The sequence below is a fragment of the Numenius arquata genome, chromosome Z, assembly GCF_964106895.1.
Source record: "Numenius arquata chromosome Z, bNumArq3.hap1.1, whole genome shotgun sequence".
Lineage (NCBI taxonomy): Eukaryota > Metazoa > Chordata > Aves > Charadriiformes > Scolopacidae > Numenius > Numenius arquata.
The window spans coordinates 55,588,798-55,615,290 of NC_133616.1; the positions used below are offsets into that span (position 1 = coordinate 55,588,798).

A 26,493-nucleotide genomic window follows, 5' to 3' on the forward strand; every position below is an offset into this window, starting at 1 on the left:
AAAAAAAAAAAAAAAATGCTTTGAAACTTCAGGCACACTAACTGCAAAACAAATGGGGGGGGGGAATAATAACATATATTTTTATAATGAAATGAAAAGTCGATGATTTAAAACCCAGCACTAAATTAAACCCTGGAAGTAGACAGAATCCAAGTCAGCAATAAACATCTGCAGAAGGCTCAGTTTGTACAACAATAAAATCTCCAAAACTTTATTTGTCTCTTGTACTGCCTGTGAATACAGATCCTTTCACCCTACTGCCAGCTGCAGTGTAAAACTACCTTGGGCGATAATCCTACTTTGTTGACAATTTTATATTGCAGCAGGTGCTATAGAGATTTTTTTTTTCCCCCACCAGCTGCTACCACTCTTTTTAGCCAGCTTTGCTATTTTTCCAAAGGGCTGGAAATGAGCAAATTGTAATAGCGGGCAGAGAAGGAAAAAGGAAAATGGAAAAACAGATAATGGTTTGTGTCAACAAAGGCACCATGTGGGAAAAAGCAGGCGCTCTATGGCTAAATTACCTTTAGCTATATATGTCCCTGTGTCTGTCTGGAATACTTTTTTTTTTTTTTTTTCTTGAGGGGATGTCACTTTACAGTGGAAATTTGCCAAAAAAAAAAAAAAAACAAACCAAAATTAAGCTAACTGAGCTGAGAATGAACATCCAGGAACTGAGAAGAGGTACCCGGGTCCCATGGGGGAGACCTCACGTCTGGTGGAAAACTACCCGTTTTCTGGAATCTCGTCATGGCTTGTTCTAGAAGGAACTTTACTAAAAGACATCGAGGAAATCTAAGTAGGGGAAAATCTTAGTGTTTTCTTGCTGACAAGCCCTGTCTGTGGGAATTTCTGTGAGAAGGACAGTTGAGTTTACAATTGAGACTTTGAACTGTTCCCTGTATTCCTCTTTCCAGTTTCTACTTTCTAACACCAAACTGATGCTGCCCAGTGGTCTTTATGTAAACCCACCTCCGGAAGAAGCAGCCTGCTTAATCCACAAGCGATTGCTTGTGAAGGGATAATGCCGATTTAACAGCCATAAAACAGGCCTTCAGCGGGTTCAGTTCCACACAGACGAATGTGGCTTTTCAATCCGTCGCACTCGCAGCGCTGAAGGATTCATGCTTTTCCTGAAGAATTCACGGTCAACTTGGAATTAAGCACAGGACATCTCACTCGAAATGAACCGTCGGGAGCCAGACTAACATCAGAAAAGGAATATTCAAATGATGACACCAAAACCTGGGCTGAGCTTAATCTGAATAATTGTATTTTGAATATTAAAATGAGAGTACTCATCCGAGGCAACTTTAAGCCGGGCACTGGGGCGCTCGCAGGATGACGAGTCAAGCATCGTTTTCAAATTACAGCGTGCAGCCTACAGACGAGGGGAAGAGTAAACTGGGGATAGGAAATGCCTGGCGCAGCAAAAATCATTTATTTTCTCACAGGAAGAAGCGACAATGCCAAACCAGAGCGTCTCCCCCGGGCCGGGCAGTGGGCGGGGAGGGAAGCCGGCCAGGCGAGGGGCGCAGGCCTTGGGGAACCTGCCTCGTACCGGAGGGACGCCCGAGCGGACCCACCGGGCGCGGCGGAGGGGACCCAGGGCTCCCTTTGTCCGGAGAAGCCGTAGGCGGCAACAAAGAAGGGGGCGGCCGAGCCCGGGCCGCCTCAGCCGCGCGGCGGGGCGGAGCCTCCCTCCCTCGCGCGCCCACTGACAGTTGCGGGCAGTGGCGGGTTTTGAATTGAGCCTCCAGCCGGCGGCAGAGCGCGGCGCCCGGCCCGCCTAGGGTCGCGATTGGCCGGCGGCCCGTCACGTGGGCGGCGGCGGCGGCGGGTCGGGGGCGCGGGTTCGGCGGAGCTGGGCGGGCGCCGGCCATATTGGATCGCAGCGCGGAGCCGGCCGGTGCGGCGGAGGCGGCGTTGGTGCTGCGCGGGAGGCGGCGGCCGCTTCGCTGCTTGCTCGCCCGCGGCTCGGCCCCCGCCCGCCGGTGTCGGCTTGGCGCTCCTGTTCGCTGCCGCGGCGCCTCGCGCTCAGTTTCCCGCTCCGCTCCTCCCGCGCTCGTCCTTCCCGCCGCTTCGCCATGGCGGCCGCCGCCACGCCGGTGGCCATCCGTAGCCGGAGCTCGACGCCCCCCACGCCGCTGAGCCCCACGCGCATCTCCCGCCTGCAGGAGAAGGAGGAGCTGCGGCAGCTGAACGACCGGCTGGCCGTCTACATCGACAAGGTGCGGAGCCTGGAGACGGAGAACAGCGCCCTGCAGCAGCAGGTCACCCAGCGGGAGGAGGTGCGCGGCCGCGAGGTCAGCGGCCTGAAGGCGGTCTACGAGGCCGAGCTGGCCGACGCCCGCCAGGCGCTGGACGATACGGCGCGGGAGCGGGCCAAGCTGCAGATCGAGCTGGGCAAGATCCGCGCCGAGCACGAGGAGCTGCTAGGCAGGTGAGCGGGGACACGGGTGGCCGGCGGGGGGACACGGACACGGGGGGAGGACCGGGCTGAGCGGTGGGCCGCCGTGGCGGCCGTTCCCGCCCGCCGGGAGGGCGGCCGCCGCCTCGGCTTTGAATGAATGACCGAGAGGCAGCGCTGCCCGGCTCCGCTCCGCCCTGGCGGGAAGCGGCGGCCCGGCCCCCGCGGCGGGGAGGCCCGGCCCACCGGAGCGCCGCCCGCCGCCGCCGCCCCCCAGCTGCGCCGGTGGGGAAGGGGACAGCTGGCTGGCGGCCGGAGGGCCGCCGCTCGGTGCCGGTCGCTCCGGAGAGCAAGCCCTCCGGCCGGAGCGGCGTTGACGGCACCCTCCAAGCTTCGCCCGAGAGCAGAGGCTGGAGGGTTCCGGGGTTCGAGTCGGGGTGACCCTTCGCCACCGCTTCCACTCCCCCCCCCCCCCACCTCCTTGCAGACAGGTGACTCTGTCCGTAAGGTTTAAGCCGCTTCAGGATGCAAAGTGCAGAGCGATGATTGTCTATATAGTGCTTGTTGCGGGTCTGGGGTTTCTGAATGTCCTTTCGGAAAGATCGTGAAGTTAAAATACGAAAATGCACGAGTTGGTAATAAGTAGGGCTTACTTAAAAAATAACTGATTTCTGACCTCTTTGCTGGGTATTCAGATGTTACAAAAGGTAGATTCGTGACCGGATATCCTCAAGATTGCAGGCTTTATGGCGCAGAGCCAAGATTTCCACTCTTGCAATGAACTGATTTCTGCCACTAGATTTTGCTTCTTACACATTTGACTTCATTCAGGTTTTTTTTATTTGTTTCCTTGTTTTTGTTTACTTTAAATCTGATTTCTGTGCTTGCTGTAGTTTTCCTTTAGCAAAAGAGAATCTTCTGTTTGGGCTTTTTTTCACTAGTTAGACCCACTTGCCATTCTAACTTGTGATCCCAAGACTAAAAAGTTTGTCAATGGATTGATGTTGAGGAAAAAAAATGAGCAGAGTTATTAATCTTGCTCTAACATGGTATAACTTGTTAATTTTGATTTTCAGTTAAATACACTCTCAGCCCTAATTTTTCGTAATGAAAAGATATTCCATGTGTGAACCAACATATTGATGTTTTCATGTGTCTGCAGACAGCTCCAATACCTTTTGTGCTCTTAACTTGTTATTTAGAAAAACCAAAAGCAAACCAGGAGCTTTTAATTAGTGAGTCTGGTTGTTCTTGTGGTTTCTTCTTGATGCCTCATGATGGGTTTGCATCAAAGAGATTGTTGACGGTGGCAGGGAAAGCAAGGTGTAGCTGTGGATAGGCACCAACATGATTTTAAAGTCAAACCAGAAATTTCCATCTCTTAGTGGCTTTATGGAGGAAGATACACTCTTCTGTCAGCTTTTCAGAAGAGTGTCTGGGGAGGATTGAGATCAAGATGCAATCTCTATATAGAAGATGCTTTGTGATGTGATACTTAGCAAAAACCTGATGATCTGGGGGGTAGAGGGGGCAGGGAGTTGCCCTTGCCCTGCAGGTATGACCTTTTATGAAGAGTGAAGTCTTACAGCTTGATAGTCTGTTGCCTGATAGACCTGTCTCAAACAGGTCACTTCTCTGCACCACGGAATACAGATGATAGTTCAGGACAAGAAATCCTGAACAGTGTAGTAAAACACTTAATGCTATTTAAGGCTACTAGATTCCACATAAACTTACATGTGGCTATTTTTTATCTGTAATTCTATTTAAAAAGTCATAGAATCATAGAATCGTCTAGGGAAACCAAAGATTTCTTCTAACCTGGTTTGGAGCATGCTCCCTGATGACTTTTTTTCTTTAAAGCTGTTAAGTCGTATTAAAACCTGTCAAAAATAATCTTAAAACACTGCACAAGTGTGCATGGGAGTACTGGTAGTTGTAAAGATCTCAGTTTGCAAGGTATGATGAGAATGTGTGTTTCCGTAACAGAATTTTCCTTGCCCTTTCAGATAGCTGAAGTGCAGTGTGGTATATGCACTGCCTTTGCTTTAAATACAGCTAGAGTAACTGTAGTAGTTCGGATCTGGTTAAGAGAGCCACCTGAAAAAAATGGGGAGTTTTCTGGTGTGTTTGGTGCTGCTGTTAGATTCTTGTGGAGTAAACTTTATCTTGCCCTTCTTTGCAAAATACGCATCCTGGTTGTCAGGGTGAGATCCATGTTGTCTGGCCTTGGTTGTGAAAGGTTGCTGGTGGACACACACACGGCTGAGCCGATCTAGCAGTCTGCTGCTGCAGAAGCAAACAGTGATGTATGTTCCCATCACTTGTCCTACCTATGGTTCAGCTAGCTAACTCAGATCATTTAAAATGACAGGAAGATGTTCACTTCTGCTGCTGATCTAGTTTTTCGTCAATGAAGTAATACTGGGACTTGCGTACAGAAGGTGACTGAGAGCAAGGGAGAGAAGTGGGCTGAGTTGGGGGAGTGATGTTTGGTAAGCTGCAAACTGCTTGGTTTAGGTGTGCTGGTGGCCACATCAGAAGAGTCAGAGTTGTGATGGCTAGGTATTTGGTTTCCTTTAGAGTCAGTGGAGATAAATGGTAGGAGAAACTGCTCTGAAGACGTCCTCGGTCTGTGTGGGGGCATGGATGATTCACTACTTAGTTGGCTGAAGTTGGGCAAAATGATTCATGGTCTAGATGGCCTTCCTGTGTTGTTTGAATATTTTTGCAGTTGGTAGTCTTGTTTCCCCAGACACTTGTGCAACTCTACTTCCTCCTGTTAGTACAACATCCTTCTGAGGTGCTTTATCCATTTATTTTATTCCAATCATCGTCTTTCAGACACTTGCCTAATTAGTGCATCAAACTCAAGCTTCTAGTTACTTTCAACATGCTGTAGGACTTTTCTTATTTTTTCATCAAAAGTAATTTTAAGACCAAGTCACCTATTTGTTGGACTCTCTGATTTTCTGACTTCAGTCTCATATATATGGTGTGATTTCTTGAATTTAAGTGCCAGAAGCTTATTCTGCTCACATTTTTAATCCATCAAGAAAAACTACATTTGTTTCTGTAGTTGATACTACTATGTTGATACTACTATGTAGAGTGGATTTGTTGCATATGCTACTTCTAGAGTGCCTGCCATGCAGTGGGTACTGCTGTAGCTGAATGAAAATGAAGGCTTCTTTTGGTATTTCAACTCTTAAAGAACTAGGAAAAACAAAAAGTGAGGTGAAAAAAAACAACCTTCCTATTACTGTTCTGAGGATGGGATGGAGAAATGAAATGCATGATTGTGAAAGTAAAATGGGGCTTGTGACAGGGTGAATGGAGATAAGTCAAAATAAATCTCTTCTCCCAAGACTGTATTGTGTTTTTTTTTTTAAAAAAAAAAAGTGTGCAAATGGCTCTCCAACTACCGGACTTGCTCATGAATAATGGAGGTGAAACCAGGTAGTTGCCTGCAAATAGCTGGATTCTCAGCCAAAGTAAAGTGTGTGATGATACAATTAGCACCAAACTCCTAGCTGTTAAGAGTGCCCTTCCTACAACAGAGGAGTGTAGCCTTGGCTGGGACTTCAGATTACTGCAGATTTCATGTTCCTTGAGAAAAGAGCTAAATACACAACACAGGCAAAGTAGTGAAAGACATGATCCTTAAGCATTTCATAATGCCGTCATCTAAGTGCTAGATAGAAGAGTAGAGCACTGAATTGTTCCATCACTTTGGCATCCTACAGACTGTATTAAATTCCTGCTTTTGGTTGTAAGTGTGTCATGCTTTAATGATTTGCAGTAGATGCAAACCAGGGAGAACTGTATAGCCAAGATGGTGGAGGAAAAATCCCGATGTGTAACTCGGGCAATTAACAACAGTTTACATAGTGAAGTTTGACACGGCCGTGTTACCTAGTAATGCTGAACAAGGGCAATTCAGTAAGTTAGGCTTACTGTTAACATTGTGTTGCTTGGTCTCCTTATGGGCCAAATTTCAGGATAGATTTCCCTTGATGAGGTCAGTGTTCGTTATGGGGACTTATTTCAGCAGGTCAAAATCCCTAGCTGCACTTGTCTGTATTCTGGTTGTCCTGTGAGGTAATTGCACTGTTGAGGAAGCCTGGGCTGGTGTTAATGCTAGTTCATTTAGGAAACTCCTTGTTTACATTTGTCTTTGGCAGGCTCAGATTTCACTGTGGCAGTTTTCCAATGCTGAAGTACATCTGCTCTCCTGTAAGAGAAGACAATGTGATAAAAGGAAATTATGGGTTTTATTGAAGTTATTAGTAAAGGATATAATAGTCATTGATTATCATCAAGTGTTCATAGAGTGCAAGCATTTATAGTAAATCTAATTGTGGCAAGGATCTAGCTGTATGTATTTTTAATATCTAAGAGATTATTTCTATGTCTCTCTTGCGTTGTATCTTCAATTGGTCTTCCTTCTTGTCTGTATTCTGAAATTAATTTCTGCGATGGGATTAGTCAGTACAATAAACATCAGTAATAGCTTGGTATCAGCCTATGCCTTGAATTACCGTGCAAGTGTGTGGCACTCAGCAGCTGGTACCCTGAGCAACTACCCAGAAGAACAGTGTTGTGTTAGTGCAAACAGCGTTGTAACAGCTGTTCCAGGGTTTCTTGTGGTGCATATGCTGTAATGTGCTAGAGGAACTGTTTTGAGGAAGCTGACTTGAAACTTTTCAAAGCATATTTTCATTATTGTTTGTGATCTGGGGAAGCGAGGTAAAGATTGGTGGCTAGGGAACTGCTGAGCTTTGATCTGAAATCTGTCACTGGTCTGATGGGTACTGTAGAGAGAGCACCCAGAGAAGTAAGGAGGGGAGTGATTAACTTGTTGCCCGATAACTTATATTTCATGTGCTTAAATTATCTAAGGGAGTCTTTCATGCAGTGTAGGCTGTAACAATGCAAGGAATGATTTGGTGTAGCATTAAAGGTGGTCTCAAGCATGTGGACACATAATGATAACAGTAATGGGCAGTGACTTACTGCACATGTAAAGGTTCTCCTTAGGTTGCTGGTTAGAGTAGTGGGATTCATGTGGTTGACTGAGCTCTTCAAGAAGGGTCACTGTTGAGCAGTAAGTGGCTAGAGATGATGGTGTATGTTTAGTGTTGATTTCAAACACTCAGCAGCAGTCTCCAGTTAAATAAAGTCAGTGACATGAGACAAGTTGAAACCAAGTTACATATACTTACTTACAGGAGCGACAAGTTTGTCCAATTACTCTTATTGTCATGTTGATCTATGTACAAAAAAAGCTTGAATACTTTTGAGATGTTTCTTATGTTACTGTAAATCACTTCCTTGTAAAACATAGCCTCTTACTGTTTTGTCTACCAGAGGGGGGGAAAACATGGAAAACTGACTGCTGGCTAAACAAAATGTAAAGCATTAATGAGCGTAGTTTGTTTTTTGATTTCCATATTTCTCTACAACTGGAGTGGAAAACCAGCTCAATGTGCAGTATTGTGTAATTTAATATGGATGTAAATATAGGCTGCATTATTGTGAAGTACAACACTTGTGTAGCTGTGTCATGAATTGGCTGAAACCCAATTTTTTTTGAGGAGTGTTTACTTAGTGTTGGTAATGTTTAGCTTTGTGATTTGACTCTGTAAGTACTGGCAGAAATGAATGGTGGGTGTGGGAGGTCAGAAAAATCCCGTAGGGTTGTGGCATCTTGCACTGGGTCTGTTTCAAAGGAACTTTAAATTACACCTGAGATCTAACTACTGACTGAAAGGAGCAGTTCTTCCTGCTTACCTTGCATTATGTGTGTAGTTGTTCTGGCTCCAGAAAGCCAATTCAACTTATTAAACTGGTAGAAAATTGTGTTTTGTTTTGTTTTTTTTCCTGCCTGGCTTTTCTACTAATTTAGTAAGAAATTTAAGGAGATCACAGGAAATTCCAGGTTATTTCGTGAACCTCAGGGCTCAGGAAAGACTGGTGATCGTGCTAGAGCATGAAAAGAGAGCTGGCCTCTTTCAGTGAGCTATTCAGTGACTTAGCCATTTTACTGAGCTGCAAACCAAGTGGTCCGGGTAATCTTACCAAAGCAGTGGTTGCTTCTTGGTATCTGTATTTGAGAGCTTTGAGTTAGCTTTAAGTGAGCTAGTGCAGGTAACCAGACATAACTTAGCCACAGTACCTTATAGCTGTGTGTGAGTTTACTTACTCTGCTTTACAGGTTTTTAAGTTTTGGGAATGGTGAGGAAATTAACCCGCTTAGAAGTCTGTGCCTCAGCTAGACTGCATCTGGTATGAGAAATTAACTTAATTAAATGTGAGCCAGGCAGATGTCCTGCAGCTGTCAGGGTTATATGTACCCCTGAGAGTGGCACTGTGGAATGCTTACTGCTGTCAGGTTGCTTCAGTGTTTGGAGTGTATTGGGGAAAACACTGCATTATTTTGTTGGGGGGTGTGCTGAGCCATTTCTAAACTATGTGTGGCTGTAACTCCATTAGTGAGAGCTGATAATGGTAGGTAGGTGTGAGACTGAGGTCTTTAACACTCCCTAGTGTCTGTGAGAGTTAAATGTTGTGGGTTAAATTTCTGAAGTACAGTGAAAATCATAGAATCCTAGAATCGTAGAATCATCTAGGTTGGAAGGGACCTTCAAGATCACCTAGTCCAACCATCAACCTAACTCTGACAAAAAAAAGGTCACTAAACCATGTCCCCCAGCACCATGTCAACCCGTCTTTGGAACACCTCCAGGGATGGTGCCTCAACCACTTCCCTGGGCAGCCCATTCTAATGCTTGATAACCCTTTCAGTGTAAAAATTCTTTCTGATATCTAACCTGAACCTCCCCTGGCGCAACTTGAGGCTGTTTCCTCTTGTCCTGTCGCCTGTGACTTGGGAGAATAGACCGACCCCTGCCTCTCTACAACCTCCTTTCAGGTAGTTGTAGAGAGCAGTATGATCTTTTTGGGCAGATCCTAGTTCTACACCATTTTAAGATAAATTACAATTCCATGGATAAGATCATCTACACATTTCGAACCCAGAAGAGAGAAAAACAAGCTGCTGCTTTGAAGAAGATGCAAGTCAGTTATTTCTTTGTTTTTCTTTCATGAGCCAAACAAAGGAGTAGAGTCCTAGCTAATTTTTGAACACTGCAACAGGAAGGTGTTTGAGGTTTTTTTATTTGGTGTTCTGAGATATATCTTTGGCTTTCTGTGGAAGAAAAAGCCAGCTATTGTTGAGAGACTGAAGTTCTTCCTCGTAAAAATTGCTAGGTGTAAGGGTGATGTATATGTTGTCTATATTTGGTGTTTGCAGTTCACAGAGGCTTTTTTGATCTTGTTTCACTTCTTTCCCATATTCCTTTAGGGCTGGGATGATACTGCTGAGTTGCTGAGATTTCATCTGGCTTTCAGTGTTTGAAGTGTTGAGCTCTAGTTTCTGTTTTCTTTCTGAGAGTGTGTTTGGGTGAGCTGTCTCATAGTTAGACAACTCAAACACTAACAACTAATAGTGCTTAATTTTAATTCTTTTTTTCTTCCTTCTATAACTTTAGCTGCATTAAATTATAGGATGTCTTCGCAGCCAATCTTGTTGCAAACAAGCAAGGAAGGTACTTTGGGCTGATGTAACTAGTAGTACCTAATTCAGTGGTACAGGTAGTGTACTGGCTTTTAGTCATGCTGTTATTGCTAGTCCATATTATACATCTCTTTCTCTGCTGCCCTGATTGCAAGAGCTCTCTTTGTAATTGGTAGAGATATTTGCATTAAAAAAATTAAAAAAACAGGTGTGTGGTGAGTCTTCTCATTTCAGAGTCCAGGATAATTCAGGGCATCGTGGGGCAGCACACTGTGGCTATGTCTGAGTGCAAATTTCTAGTTTCAGGATGCAACTTGATTGATAGGCTTGACTTCAGCGCGAAGATGTGTGAGAGAGACTGTGTGAAACAGTTTTATTCAAACACAGAGAAACTTTCTTCAGCAGTGATCAAACACCAAAGGCCTGATGCAGGCCCTCATACTTCCCAGTAGGTTACTGAGATTTTTTTTTTTTTTTTTTTTATTGCAGATGTACCATAGCAAGGCACTTTTCCTTCCCTTTTCTTCCTCCTCTGCTGTACAGCTTCTTTCTGTGAGGAATTCCTGCTGGCCTTGGTGGGATGGCAGGAGCAGGACAGAGGCCTCCAGTCAATAGTGCAGAGAGCTGGAAGCAGGAGCCCTGGTGGCCAAAACAGAAATTTTGTGCTTTTGTCTGAGCTGTTTGGTGTCAGAGGTGGTATGTAAAATGCCATGGAGGGCCTGGACAGCATTGCACTGCAGAAATGAGGAAAAAATGAGTATAGAAGAGTCTGTGTGTGTCGCAGGCTCTCACAGTCTGCCACTTGGGTGAGTGTGGCGCTCCTCCGCGGGAGTGGGATTAGCTAGCGCGAAGTTTGTTGCCTAAAGCATGCCATCTCGTGGCTCTAGTGCTGAAACATCAGTTTTATTTCTACAGAAGTTTTTTTGCAAGCCCCTGTGCACATAACTTCTCGAGCATGATGTTAGTTGCATATGCTTGTATGTGATCTTGGAAGAGCATCTTTTAAATTTGAGTCTCTTTTTTTAAAACTGTTGATTTTTACATCTGTCTCATTTTGCAGAGAAATATTGCTATTGTTTCTCATTAGTACAGTGATTTTAAAAAAAAAAAGTGAATGTATTAATGCTTTAGCACTTTTGAATCCTGTTCTTAAGAATATTTATCCAGTTCTCCGTCTCCTCAGTTTAGTGTTGTGAGTTCTGATTTTTTTTTTTTCACATTTCTTTTTGAAGAAGTGAAAGCTGAAGAAGTGCTGTTGGCTTATTGAGTCTGAATCTGTCCATTTCTGTAAAATGTTCATAGTTTGATTATAACCATCTAAAATGTCTCTACTAAGGTCAGTAGCATATTGGGATACACACATTACTGACAGAAAAAGAATCAACTTCACGGTGGGAAAACTTGTGTTATACATTTTAACAGCTGCTTGTGCCATCTAAAGGTCAACAGTTATTTTGATTCCTGAGTATGGTTTACTTTCTGCTATTTTTGATAGTACTCTCTTGTAGAATTATTTGTGAATGCTTGATTTAGGCTGAAGAGTGTTGGTTTGTGCTTATGTGACATTACTTTTCTCATCAAACTTATTTGTTTGTGTATGCCATTCAAGGGAATAAACTCCTAGAAACTGTTTGACCACTTGTTTAGACAAGAAAACTATTTTGAGTGGTAATTTGAAAAGCTTGTATGTTTTCTTTCATAAAGAAAAAGACACTTTTACCTCTGCACCAGTGCAGTTTCGGTAATGGCACACACTGTTGTATAGGCAGGATGTGGGTATCTTTCCTCAGATCTGTGGAACTTTGTCATTATGTATGATTAGAAAGTTGCTGCAAAGCGGTTCACTGTGCTACAGCATCTGTGTATGGAGGACTGCCTTATACATAGTGAACGTCAATTTTCATTGAGAAGCTTGTCTGTTAATTGGAAGTGGACTCTTTGCAGCCCACACACAGTGGATCTGCATAAGTTCCTGCCTGGATAAAAGGTAATGAAGATAATGTACTTGTTTCCACTCTATGGGAAGAGCCTTCCAATGGGGAAGGCTCTTTTTCCTTTTAAGGGGAAGGTGAAGGTAGGATATTTTTACAGTGGCTAGCTAAAGAGAAAACAAGAGATGCCTTTAATATAGTTTCCCCTTTCTGTGTACGCATCTCAGACTTTTTGACACTCTGGGTTTCCCGTATATTTAGGTTTCTGCAGCCCAAGTGAAATATTAAAGTATTGTTATATGAGATAAGAAAGCAGAAGCAAGGAGTTGATTTAAATTAGAGTAAATTAAGCCAAGAAAAAAATATTTTTTGTTGGGTGTCTCTCAAGTTTAAGATTCAGTTTGCACCTTGTTTTATCAGTTAGCAGTCTACTATGGGGGCATTTCTAGACTTACTTACCACTTTCTCTGATTTATTCCAGCTACGCAAAAAAGGAATCTGATCTTAATGGAGCCCAAGTCAAACTTCGAGAGTATGAAGCAGCCCTCAATTCTAAAGAAGCTGCACTCGCCACAGCCCTTGGTGATAAGAAAAGCCTGGAGGGAGAAATTCAGGATTTAAAAGATGAAATTGTACAGGTGACAAGAAGAAATATTTAACCATCAAGGTTTTGTCAGCAAATGAGATGTTTTTATGTATAATACATCCATAGTGAGAGCTGTTATTCTGGTAAAATGCAACTTTGTAGCCACAAAATGGATGTAGGCTTGTCGACTAGCTCACACCTAGACCAGACTGGTTCACTGTCAACATTGGAAGCAGTATTGAGTAGGTGTCTGTGTCTAGTGCTGTTCAGTTTATTAATAACATGAATGGTGGAATAGAGTACTCTTAAAATTGCAGACTCTGCAATTGCAACCGATAGTACTTATTTCAAAGTAAGCAGGTCAAGAGTTGACATAAACTTCACAAATTGTATAACTGTTTTGAGGGAGAGACTAGCTTCACAAATACAGATAACGAAGAACCGACAAGTAACAACTTGTTACTCTCTCTGCCCTCTTCTTGGTTATGCCTGTGGTTCTCCATCTTCTGAGCATCTGATAGAACAAAGAAGGGGGGGCGTTGGGAAGTCTTGTGCTAGTTTTGTTAACCCATTGAATCAACACATGATTTGTGACCTTAAGCAACACCACCTCAAGAGGATGAATTGAGGAGACCAGAAAATGGTAATTGCTGTGTAGAAAAAGTGAAGTTTTTTAAGCCAAATTAGCAAGTAGCATTTTAATGCTAGTTACCAATGTTAACTATCTAGAGTTAGAGAGTTCTTGTGGAAGTGATTGCAAAGGAGAGGGGAAAGATATTAGTGGTGTAAATACTGGATTTGATTGTCAATTTCAACCATAACATGTAGTTAGCTGTACTTCTAGATAGCTGAGGTCAGTGTGTTATGCGAGTTCTGCTACATAATAATTGTTGTGTTGATTCTTTTATTTCTTTTTCTTAAAGTTTGAAGCTTCTTTAGGTGCTGCCAGGGACCAGCTTGCAAGTGAAACCTTACTGAAGGTGGATCTTGAAAATCGTTGTCAGAGTCTCATTGAGGAATTGGAATTCCGTAAAAATATGTATGAAGAGGTAAATGCTTCAGTCTCAAGAATTCACATTTTTAAAAGGAAGAAGACAACAGGAGGGTCATTCTAGAATACTAAAATAGTTAAGGTTGGGAGGGACTTCAGGAAGTTCATCTGGTCTGAATTCCCACTCAGAGTGGGGTTTAACTCTCTTTTAGCTGGAAGATTTCCAGCTTTTTTTTTTCCCTAGGAAAAATGATGTTAACTCGGGGCTTTTGTAATAAAATAGCTTCATGTATCATTGTATTTCATGTTAAATTCTGCCCACGGTGTTGCAATGTATGCACCTTTTCGTAATGAGAAAACAGGTTAATAATTTCTCACGTGATGCCTTTAGGAGAAACAAAGTGGAGAGGGGCACTCAGACAGATGATTTCAGAACTTTCTAATAGGATGCTTTTGAATAATAGAAACAGAAGTTGATAAGTATTTGTCTTTGAGAGCTTTTTCTTGCCATTGTTCCTTTCACTTGCAGTACTTCAGGCTCTTCAGGAGGAACCTTAGAGCAGTAACAAATGTACTGAACAATACTGTCTTTTGCTCCGTGGGCACATTTCCTTGCTAGTTGTATTTTCAGCTTTGTTCAAGTTGTTGGAATCCTTTTTTCCAGAGGCCGTGGGCGAGCATACAAATAAATGGGGAAAATCCTGGTTAGTGAAAGTGACTGTTTAATTTCACAGTACTTTCATTTTTTTCCAAGCATAAAGAGGGGTATGTATTTCTAACGTATAGTCCTATTGAGGTGTATCTGTTGAAAATGCAGACAACTCTCAGAAGGAAATGTGAATTTATGTGCTAATGGTGTCTAGCTCTTATTTCAATGACTGGCTATTGGAAATTAAGGTACTGTGCAGATCAGACTGAGGAAATGGCCCTGGGTTTCTACTGAAAGTTTCAATGTCAAACAAACTGGTCTAATGATGGTCTGCAAGTTCTGCATTGCTATCCGCTCAGCGGATAGTCTTCTAAAACTTGTTTTGTCTCATATTTACTGAACGTTAGTTTATTTTTCTGCTTTTCTTAGGAAATCAATGAAACAAGGAGGAGGCATGAAACTCGCCTGGTTGAGGTTGATTCTGGGCGTCAAACCGAGTATGAACATAAACTGACCCAAGCCCTTCGTGAAATAAGAGAGCAGCATGATGCACAAGTGAAGCTGTACAAAGAAGAGCTTGAACAGGCTTACCATGCCAAAGTGAGAACACCTTTTCATACAGTTGTCTGATGTCCTCTAGGGAAAGATACCTTAATTACTTGCATTTCAGAGGATTTTATTATGGATCTTAGTTTAAAATTACCATGCTTTTGAATGTGAATTTGCATTTTCAGGTCTCATTTTGGGAGCAGGTTTAATCCTCAGAAAGTACAAGAACATGAGAGTATAAAGCACCGTGTGAAGGTGAACTGCGGGTGGGGGAAGTGATTAGTACTAGGATTACTGTGAATTCAGGGGAAGTTCATGTGTTATTACTTATCAGCTGTAACATACAACATAACCTGATGATCAGTAAGTTTTATACAAAATATGTGACACTTCATTTCATAGTAGGGCTTGCTGAGAAGACAACATCCTGAGTCCTCTGATCTTGTACAAAACATGTGGAAGTTCCACCACACCCAATGATTTCTCCTTTTTGCTCCTCTAGAGAGGAAGCATACTTAAGCTGAAATCAGTTTACTTCGTAATTTCCTTCCTCTACTAGATTCAGCATTTGTGTGAGGAGGGATCCTGATGTCTCAACTGAGCCGGGTTTCTGTGACTGTACTTGTTGCAGTTAGTATTTTGATGTTACAGCAAAGTTGATATAAACTACATTTATTAGCATAGTTTTCAGTCTTTACAGTCTTTACAGTCTTATCAGTGTGCAGTTGCTTATCTTCAGGGCTTCAATCTGACTTGGAAAAACTTACTTAAAAGAAGATCTAGCAAAATTTTTTTTTGTTCTAAAAATCTCTGCATAATTGAGGCTTTCTTGTTCCCTCTCTTCAGGTGTACTGTTTCTGTATTTTTGGACTCTTTTTATTTTTAAAGTTTTTTTTTTTAGATACCACTTCATCTGCAACTACAAGTTCACTAAGTCTGTGGTGCTGCCCAAGTGGATGTGGTAGTGTTCAGCAGGAACGATGTAGCCATTAAAAAAACCCATAAAAATAAAAGAAGGATTTAATTGTTTGACCTTGAAGTTGTGGTACAATGAAGCAGTAGTGACTCATGACACTGGTACTGTAATCTGAAGGCACATTACCAATTTCCTTATGTTGGCTGAAAATTAACATAAGTGTGCTTGTTTTTAGAGAATTGCTAGTTTCAATTTAGCTTTTACTATCTAAGCATATTCAGAAACAGTGCTACAGTAATTAAATATATAAAGCTAAACATTGGCCAGCATGAAAACTGAACTTAGCCGTTCAACTTCAGTAATGTTTATAAGGGAGACTTCTAAATTTTTAATCCTAGAATAAGTATTCAGAGGACTGCGATTTCAGGTAGGGCGATCCAGCATGGTAAATGAGCCACCATATTTAACCCCTGAAGAAAGAGATGTTTCATTGTGTTAAAGCTTCAGAGAGGAACTTTGTGGCTTAGTGTTGTGTGTGGTTTTTAGTGACTCATTTATCTTTTATTAAAAGTTGCTTTGAAACTGACGTCTTAACAATCTACTGCAGCTTGAGAATGCTAGACTGTCCTCTAAGATGAGCGATTCTGCAGCTGACTCAGTAAGAGAAGAACTGAATGAAAGCCGCATACGAATTGATAGTCTGTCTTCCCATCTCGCCAGCCTTCAGAAAGAGGTAATAAGCTGTTTGTGACTCTTCAGCCTTGCTAATTACGCTTGTTTTTTTTTTAATTAAAGGACTTTCTTTCCCTTAAAGTATGTTCAGCATCATGACTTGAATTTGACTTTTGTTGTATTGTTGTATACTTTTTCAAATTCTTTAATGTCTCCTTTCAACAAAATTGAATTTTTTGTGCAGAATCCTGCTACAGAGTATTTGAAAGGTCGTACTGTTCACTGGCTTTTGCAGAAACTTTTGCGAATAGATAGGACAATTTTAGACAAGAGCTCTGTATTAAAAGTTTTGACATTCTAAGAAATTTAGCTCTGTTCTGTAGTAACCGGAATGCCCAGCATAAGATTCCACAAAGTGATAGCCAAAGCCAGAGCTGAAATATGCATTCTCTCTCTGTTTGATATCTCTTTCCAGCCTCAATCCAGTTTGCATCTGGAACTCTAGGGGGAAAAAAAGGAGGAGTGATTTTACCAAGATTAGGATGAAATACAAGACTGAGAAAATACATCAGATAAGACTCTGCTCTACAAGTGCTCAAGTCGAGTTGAGCAGAGTCTAATTATACTTAGATCACAGATTGAGAGTTTTTTGTCTACTTATATCTTATTTCTGCCTTTAGATTACCATCATCTTTCTTTTGGTGGTTCAGTCAACAGACTGAGGGCTCTGAGGGTGCTTTCCTTCTTACTTTAGTTAATTACCTGTGTTCTGTTACTTATTTGGGAGTGACAGCTAGGTTCAGAGAACATGCTTCTGAATTTGCAGAGGTGTTAGGTGTTAACTTCAGAGCTATCAAAATCAACTTCTGCCAGTTTGACTGTTAATTGTCCACCAAACCCCCAATTTTGATGCAGTGGCATTCTTTTTTTTTGGTGGTAGTGCTAGTGATGTCAACTAGTACAGTTTTGTTTTCCATTTGCTAGCACTAACTTTATTTTCTTAAAAGAAGGCAAAGACACTCTCTTATCACTGATGTGAAGCCTAATTTGAGTTACCAATACTGAGCTCTGTAGTAGTTTCCACTGGGATCTTCCATGTGACACTCAACTCCTTTTATTACATTCCTTATCTGACTCTTAACAATTAAAACTGATTACACTGGTCCTCTGCGTCAGCCTTTTAGACTGCCTCTGGACTATGGATGTTGTCCATCGTTGTCTCTGGACTATGATGACTTCCTAAGTAGAGTGCCTGCATAGCAAACTCAGTGACTTAACCAGACATGGTGACTGCAGGGCACTGGTTCCTGTGTCTGTCCTTTGATTAAAAAAAAAAATCTCAAGAGACTGTCAAACAGAAGAAAGCATGCTCAGGAAAAATAAACCTTAAATCAGTCATGATTTGGCCTTTCTTTGATAAGCGTTTCATTCTGTGTAGACAATATCAAGTTCTACTGGCTTTATGTGATTTTTAAAATATGTGAGAAATTAGCTTTCTTTGTGGAGAACTTAGCACTGTACTCAGCAAGCCTTGAAGGCTTTGATAACAAGTAGACAGACTTTCACTGACAATCTCTATTCCTTTAGAGGAACTTTCTCCCAGAATTCAGAATTGGCAGCAATAAACTGAAGCAGGAGGTAGACATCTGAAAGCTAAAGAGCAATTACTTACCACAGGATCTAAAGTACACTCAGATCTGTACCTGTATCCTGTCCAGCACATCTTAAGCTCAATTTTTCTTGACTGAGTAAATTCAGGTGGTGTAATATATCTTCAGATCTCAGAAAAATGGAGCAGGAAGTTGTCTTCCAAAGCATGTTGTAAGTTTCATTGGAACTTAAGGTGTTATGTTTGTAACTGATGAGGTGGAGAACAGGAATGTGAATAGAGGTGAGTTTGAATTCAGAAAGGGGGAGAGGATGCTTAACCTAATGTTTTTGATTTCCAAGTTGCCTGAATAGCAGAGTGCATGGGGGTTTGGGTGAGCTTCCCTTTCCACCACTGATGTTTTCAATATTTTCTAGTCTAGAGCATGGCAAGATAGAGTGCAAGAGCTTGAGGAAAGCTTGGCCAAGGAACGGGAAAACTGTCGTAAAATACTGTCTGAGAAAGAGAAGGATATGGCAGAGATAAGAAATCAGATGCAGGAGCAGCTGAGTGACTACGAACAACTTCTGGATCTTAAACTGGCACTCGATATGGAAATCGAAGCATACCGGAAATTGCTGGAGGGTGAAGAGGAGAGGTATGAAAGAAAGTAGCAACAAATGCTGATATCTTATGTGCTTCCCTTACTTGTCTTTTTCTCTGTTAAAAGGCAGCTCTTACTGGGAATGTATTCATTAGGTGCTTTACTGTAGTTTCCAAGGCACTGTTTGGTTTTTGCCCCCCTCCTGCCCAACACATTTACTTGTACTTGGTCTCCACGAAACCAGGCTGAGTATCAGACCAATACCTCTCAAGGGAACAAATACTATTCTTCTATTAAGATTCAGCACTGAGGACATAATGAATTGTCATTTGTAGGTCTATTTAGTGCCACAGTTAATATTCTTTTTCAGAGTTAATTACAGGGTTATTTAACTGTTAGCCAAATTTCTTTAAGTGTAGAATAATTTTAATAAAATAATAGCTGTTACAATTGCCCAGCTTATCAGCTAGCAGCATTTTCTACAAGTGGAAAAAGTTCCCCAGAGTTCAGCAATACTGTGAACTTTAGCCTGATAAGTCACAGCTGTTATTTAAAGTCGTTTGATACTTCACTGTTTTCTGAATGACATCATACTGGTCCAAGCTGATTCCTCTCAAGTGTGAGCAAAAGCTCTTCTGCCATTGGGTTTTTGCATAAATTTCCTACAATGGCTTAAGTTCCCCTAAGAATTTTTTTCTTTACTTGATCCATGTACCCAGGAATGCAGTCTTTAAGAATTGCATAGAAGTGCCTTTGTGATTTTAATGTGGTAGTCCATCAGTATTGTATTCTTCCAAAGCATTAATCAATGGGTTGACGATGTTTTATCCAGCTCTTCAAAAAGTACCTAATGCTTCACTTTTTCATGTAACATGCTTTGTTTACTATATTCCTATGCCTTTTTGCTCTATAATGCCATGGGAAGAAGAGGAGAGAAACAAAGTTTATTTAAAAGAAAAAAAAGCGTGATGTATGCATATTTCTTACTTTCTTCAATATAGATTGAAACTTTCTCCAAGCCCTTCTTCCCGAGTGACAGTTTCACGGGCTTCATCGAGCCGTAGTGTGCGTACAACCAGAGGGAAGAGGAAGAGGGTTGATGTGGAGGAATCTGAAGCCAGCAGTAGCGTTAGCATTTCCCACTCGGCTTCTGCCACTGGAAATGTCTCTATTGAGGAGATAGACGTTGATGGAAAATTCATCCGCTTGAAGAACACCTCTGAACAGGTTTGAAAATGCATTCACATCATGATTTCACAATGGGCTGGTTAGAGGCAGAAGGCATCCTCAGCACCCTTTCAGCCCTCAGGCTTCATGTTGGCCCTGGAGTTAAAGCATGCTGTGTAAGAGGTGGCACTAAAACTAGTGTGTCACAAAATAAGGTTTCATACAGTATTCTGGATTGATGATGACTTCTTTTTAATGATTTTTTTTTTTAATGCTTTTCATAGCAATTGTTTTAATGCAGTGTTGCCTATCCACCAAAGTGTTGCATCAATCTTAAGAGTTCTGCCTTGCACGTGATCTGCTTGTAAAGCTTTCCCGATAGCATTGTCACTGATAGGAAATAGTGCAAGCAGACATTAGGCTACTTTAGAAGCCTTTTAAGAACTTTCTCTGCCTTGAAAATCCCCAAAAGAAATACCTACTGTTGCAAAATAAATGACTACATGTAATTAATTGCCTGTGCCCCTTATACTTGCATATAGCTCCTCTAAATTGTAGTTTTCCTTTTTCGTTGGCTGCATCTGCATGTTTTAGGAGCCCTCAGTTCCCATGCCAAAGCCACCTTTATGATGGCTACTCAGATGATTTCATTCTATGAGTAGGTTGGAGTTTGTACTGGGGGGAACACACATTTCTGTTTATCAAAAGATACTTCATTTGAGTGGTAGTCAAAACTTTTCCTTACGGTACCCTCAGAATGATGTTGTTACATTCAGTTCACTTTCCCCCTATTCCCTCTTCCCCTTCCAACATTACCTATAACTTCTGCTTAAGAAAAAAAAAGTCCTATGCTATATACAGTTCTGCAAGTCATCAGAGGAGGAGCTGGAGACGGGGGACTATGATTCCTTAAATCATTTGTCTGGGAGAAGAGAGAATTGAGCATTGTCTCAATAGGACACCAGAATTACAAGACTTAATTTCTTGCAGCCTTGATTTCAGAGGTCTTAAGTAATTCTTGTCCTCTCCTGTGCCGTCTGTGCCTCAGCTGTGTGTAGAAGTGTTAGCTATGTTCTTAGTGTTTGGTGACACAAAGGACTTTGTCTAATGTCATTGGATCCTTTACCTTCACTAAAGGGTAGCTCATCTTGATGTTTTAGATGACAACGATTGGTCTGGTTCCCAGTGTCTCAGTCCCCTCTAATCAATGAAGAGATGAACAGACTCCTCCAGATGGTGATACATGTGTATCTTCATTACCTGCCTGGGGTGTTGGCTGAGAGTTGCCGACATCATTTACGAATGGAAGAAACCTTGACAACTGTCTTGGTCTTAGACAGCTAAGCATTTAGATGATTAAATTCAGTCAAATCAAAGACTACTTGTAGTGAGTCAGGACCTGCCATTTTTTTGCTTTTGAAGTTTTTCAAGCTTACAGGATTTTTTCCCCCCACACTTTGTGTAGCACATGAGTCTGCCCCCCACAGTATCCCGCCCCCATTTAATTTAACTACACATTCGTTCTTTCATGGAAGGACCATCAGTTCTGTTACTAGTAGCCATGGATGGGTTATGGTTATAGCACTTTGCCAGGGGTCTAGATTTGAGCAACTGTTTGTAGTGCAAGTATAATAAGCTGTACTTGGGGAATTTTCACAAGTGTTTGACAGGTTTTATATTTATTTACATATAATATATAAAATTAATATATAGTAATACACACAAAAATATAAAATACAATATATAGAATACATAAAAATAGATAGAAAATATCTAAAATCCTCTTTAAGTGTGGAATGTTTTGTTACAACAACCAGCTGAATGTCAGCATCTATTAAGACAAGTAGGATATCTTATTTTAGGTGGTCTTAACTGTCTGTTTTCAGACGCTGGTGGCAACTATTGGTGGGAGAACTTAAAAGATCTACTCTTGTTTTGAAACAGTCTGTAATAATGACCTGTATATGTTTTTCTACTAGGTTTGCTAGTGCTTTTCAAGTAGTTGATAGGCAAAAAACAATTGAAAGGAAAAAATAACGTAGGCCTTGAAAAGGAATAGAAACATGTTTTAAGAAGACTTGACAGGAATAGTTTGTTTTCTAAGGAGTCTGCTTGTCCTTCTGTGCTCCAGAAAACATATGTATTTGTAAGGGTTTTTTAATATTTATTTATATATTTTTCTGGACTAAGCTATAACAAAACTGATGCAAATTGTAAACACTAGTTAACAGAACATCAGAATTAAAAAGCGGGATGTATTAAGCTTTAACTTGAAATAAGAGGTAAGACAAATTTAACTAAAGTTATTCTAATTGCATGCTGAAGATGAAGTTATAATAAATTTTTTTACTGAAAATTTTATGCTGTGTATGTAAAATATTCTACATATGTAACAGAAAGTGCTGATAGAATTTTTTTTCCCCTCTTTTTTTATTAGGATCAACCTATGGGAGGATGGGAGCTGATAAGAAAAATAGGAGACACTTCTGCTAGTTACAGATATACCTCAAGATACATACTAAAGGCAGGCCAAACTGTTACAGTAAGTTGTCAGGCTTCAGCTGTTCAATTGAAATGGGCTTTAAGACAACTTGTGTGTGTGTCATAAGATGCAAGGTTTTTAGTTTTGTCCTTTCTACGTATGTGTTCAGAAAATAATCACCTATATTTCTATTGGGCCTTAGTTGTAATTATTGCTGGGAAGAAGTAGGACGGGAGTCATGTTCTTCAGAAACTTACTTGCTATATGGAACAATAATTTTGACCATAAACAGGTGCATTTACATGTTCAAAAGTCTCTGCATTGAAAAACTTCGGGGTGTTTTATTGTATGCAACTTTGGAAGTAGGTAGAGAGAGACTTGTATTTTCTTAATTGAAGGAGATTGACTGATGTCACTTAATGGAATACATTAACTCAATAAATAACTTGGTAATGTATGAGTAGCAAATAACGTTCATGTGTGATTTCTTTTAACAGATCTGGGCTGCAAATGCTGGAATAACTGCTAGCCCTCCCACTGACCTCATCTGGAAGAACCAGAATTCTTGGGGCACTGGTAAAGATGTGAAAGTTGTGCTGAAAAATTCTCAGGGAGAGGTAAAGTACCTAGATGTGTTTAAACTTGCCTTTTTGTGGTGCCATCCTCTGTAAAGATGCACGTAGAACGTTGTTAGGATTTTACACATGACTGCACATGAGTGTTTAGTAGAGTTTTCTCCTTTCGCTTTTCAGCCATGCATACTGTACCCCTGTCTGCCTGCAATTTAGGAATGCATTCTGTAGCAGTGTGTGAAATCTTTTCCCCTATGTTGAGTATAAGTAGTAGAGAGACTTGTGCAGACACTACCCTCATGCCAGGAATTGGGCAGTGCCTTAGAATATGCTCTGAAAAGAAAAGATTTTAGTGAACTCTTCAGTGATGTGTCTTTTAGTTTTCCTTAAAACTGTGTGTTTATGAGGGGTGGGAAATGTTACAGTGAAACTCGCGTAAAGCAATGAAGCATTATTTCTAGTGAGATTTAAAAACTTGGGTAGAACAGCAGCTATGACATCTTGCAATTGAAAAAATATTTAAATATATAATAAGCAAATTTTGAAAGAATGGATGAGCGTCTTGTTATAAAGACTTTCTTATCGTTAACAGATTTAAAACTAAGGTGTTACGAATGCCATTTATGCACAGCAATGCATGAAAAATATATAGACAAAATCAGTACAAGTAGCTTTCTCAACAGCTGGAACTCCTGTTTATCAAAATCTAAGTAGATTAGCACTAGATCTTTAGAGTAGTCAAGACTGAAAAATAAAAATCTGTTGCAGGAGGTTGCTCAGAGAAGCACCGTCTTTAAAACAACTATACGTGAAGGGGAAGAGGAGGAAGTTGAGGAAGAAGTAGCTGAAGCTCTGGAGGAAGAAGACCTTCACCACCAGCAGGTATCTTGTTTTGGGTTAACAAGGTTATTTACGTTGAAAAAATGCATATATATGAAAGTCAGGAATATTTGGAAAAATGTCATAACTGTTTGAGTGTGGGAGGTTTTTTATTTCTGTTTTGTTTAATCTGTAATTTAATGAAAGCATGAAGCCTTGTTATTAAAACCAGTATAAAAAATATTACTTTGTTTATTCCCTTGATGGAGAGAAGTAGATTTTTCTTAAAGCAAGGTTTTAAAGCTGAAAGATTTGGGGATCTTTTTTTTCTTAAACTCTGTTACTGTTAAGATTTCTCCCAGGCCAGTTGTTTACAGTGACATTTGGCTTAAGCAGCTACACCTAAATTTACCTAAAATATTGAGAACTTAAACACCGCATTTTCTCTGATAGTGTCTTCAAATCTCTCCTCTATCAGAGAAAGTTTCTCTTGCATGCTGAAGAAATGCAACTCTGAAAGCAATGGAAAGATGTGGCCTTGCAGTCCCAATATAAAATGTTTTGAAACATAAGGGGAAATACTGAGATATAACATAATTGCTTGTTCATGTTCTGAGTTTTATCCATTACCTTACTGTTTTGACCAGGTCTTCTGAAAAATAGGAAATGTAACAAACATACGTTCCTGTAATGCAACCTTCAAGTTTGCTACTTTGCCTAAGAGTTTGCTACATTGCAGTTAGTATGTATCTTTAAAGTGGTTAGAAAAGATAATACAGGACAGTAATTAAACGTGTGTATATAAACAGACAAAAAATGGAAAGAGTTGGATGTGTTGGAAATTGCATTTTTTTGGCAACCATATTTTTTTGGGCTATAACTCAGTCATAACTGTGGCATTTAGTATAGAGTCTGGTTTTTATTGCAGTTACGCAAAAAAGTACTGAAGTGTATCCAGTTGCTCTTGTGGTTTCTGGGATTGTGTAGTTCAGATAAAGTGTGTGTCTTAATAGCTTTACTTACAAAAATGTTATTGAGAGATTAGATATCTTCAGATAAAAAAATCTCGAGGTACTTTGATATGCTCCCTGAAGTATTTACCACCTGTCTAAACTCAACAATGCTTTTTGACTGGGGATTCAAATATGATAATTATTTAAGTTGTGTTTTTCTGGTACCTGTCTTCCATTACCTCTCATGGAAAAGGATGTCAAACATTCTTTTACTTACATGGGGTAATAGGTTGTTCAGTTTTGCATGCTGGCTCTTGGTTAGAGCAAGCCAGGCTAATTATTTAATATATTAAAAATGTACAGTGTATTATTTTGCATTGCTAAATCTGTTACTGCTGGATTATTTTTTTCAAAGATGACTTTCTATTCATCACAGGTGGGCCCCAGGACATCTAACAGAAACTGTGTGATCATGTAAACTACCAGCCAGCCAGGTTCCTCAAATCATGGTAATCCTTGCCTACAGAGCAGAGCCTTCTTGGAAGCACAACGTATTTTTGTATTTTCTGTATGTGAATTTTTAAGCTGCGAATCTGATGGCCTTAATTTCCTTTGCCACAAAAAAGGAAGTTTTATAAGAAGTATCTGTAACTTTCTTGCAGGATGTGAATTAATGACCCTTGAACAACGTACTGTTTGAAAAATGATGTCCCTCTGCCCCAGATTTATATGCCAGTCTTTTTATTGAAACCTTGTTGGAATAGAAATATTCCACTGTTTTGGGGATCGATTTTTATTGGAACCTTGCTGGAATAGAAATATTCCACTGTTTTGGGGATTGATTTTTCTTAGACTACACCTAGACTAGCCAGTTGCTGTTGACCTCTTTATATTTAGGTGCTGTTGGGGAAGGGAAGGGGTTTTCGATACTATGAACTCTTTTGTACTGGAGATTTTTTTTTTCCTACAACGCAATCAAGCTATATGACTTTTTTTTTTAATAGAAAAGAACTGCTTTGTTTAAAAAAAAATAAAAAATAAAAAAACCAACCAAACAAAACCAAATTAAAACAAAAAAAACACATACAAAAAAAAAACCCATAGCCCAGCTGATCATGTAAGCACTCAGAGGATGAAGGATGCAGTAAAACTCCTTATTGGTACTCTTTTCCTTTTTTTTAGATTTCTTATTCTGGAGGAGGATTCATGTTAAACGTGTTAGTTGTGTTGCTAAGATAGTGTAACCAGCTTAAATTCTCTTACATAATTTTTTAACAAATAGAAGGCTGTTTTAATATTGATTGTCTTGCTTGTTTACAGTTTGTAGGAACAAAACCACTTCTAGGCGTCTAGTCTACATTTATATGGAAAACAATTGTAATTTTGTCAATGTGGAAAGTTTTTCTGTCCTTTCTGCATTAATCTAATGTCTGAAAAAGCTTTGAATAAAGTATCTCTGTTTAAGATGTTACCAAGTAAAGCTTTTGGAATTTGCTTCTTCCTAGAACTGAGTTAAAGTTAAATGAGTGTTGATTACTTGGAACTGATAGGCTTTGAAGCTGGTGAAACATCCATGTAAATGGAATGGTGGCAATTGACTTGTAAAGACTTATTCCAAGTAATGGGTAACACGTTTCATGTTCAGAAAATTAATTCTTTAGAGCTTTATTCAAACACTGTTGCATAACTTTCTGCATCATCTTTGTTCATATATTAATTCTTACCAGAATGGCTTTTACTACATTACACAAGTACCGGGCTGAGTTCAAGCACGGCATAATAACATAAATAGAAACTTAGAAATACTTTAAACAGTTATCTTCATCTTAGTCTAGAAGTATTTTTAAATGCATGGCCAGAATTTTAGAAGTGGATTTGAACTTTTTTCTAGCATTTGTCTCATGAAAAATTTCAGACTTTTTTAACGTATCTTTCATCTAGGGTAAGTTCCCTTTTCTGATGAACTACATAGCGGTGGTTCAACCTTGTGCTAGCAGAAAGTGGAGATGGGTGGCCAAGGGGTTA

General features: G+C 40.4%; 1 protein-coding gene across 1 annotated transcript; it reads left to right on the plus strand.

Annotated features, from left to right (window-relative positions):
- The first annotated feature begins 1,872 nt into the window (after nt 1–1,872).
- Nucleotides 1,873–25,945, plus strand: LMNB1 (lamin B1). Its single transcript, XM_074166928.1, has 11 exons — nt 1,873–2,443; nt 12,402–12,558; nt 13,430–13,555; nt 14,576–14,746; nt 16,219–16,344; nt 18,309–18,529; nt 19,477–19,702; nt 22,080–22,184; nt 22,622–22,741; nt 23,465–23,578; nt 24,905–25,945. Exons 1-11 carry the CDS (start codon nt 2,088–2,090, stop codon nt 24,944–24,946), a joined length of 1,764 nt encoding a protein of 587 aa, XP_074023029.1. The 5' UTR covers nt 1,873–2,087; the 3' UTR covers nt 24,947–25,945.
- Nucleotides 25,946–26,493: the final 548 nt, after the last annotated feature.

Excerpts from the sequence above, each read along its gene's own strand:
- LMNB1 (XM_074166928.1), top strand. The coding sequence starts at position 2,088 with ATGGCGGCCGCCGCCACGCCGGTGGCCATCCGTAGCCGGAGCTCGACG. Across the intron at positions 14,747-16,218 it reads AACAGGCTTACCATGCCAAA|CTTGAGAATGCTAGACTGTC; the intron begins GTGAGAACACCT and ends AATCTACTGCAG. Across the intron at positions 22,185-22,621 it reads AGGCAGGCCAAACTGTTACA|ATCTGGGCTGCAAATGCTGG; the intron begins GTAAGTTGTCAG and ends TTCTTTTAACAG.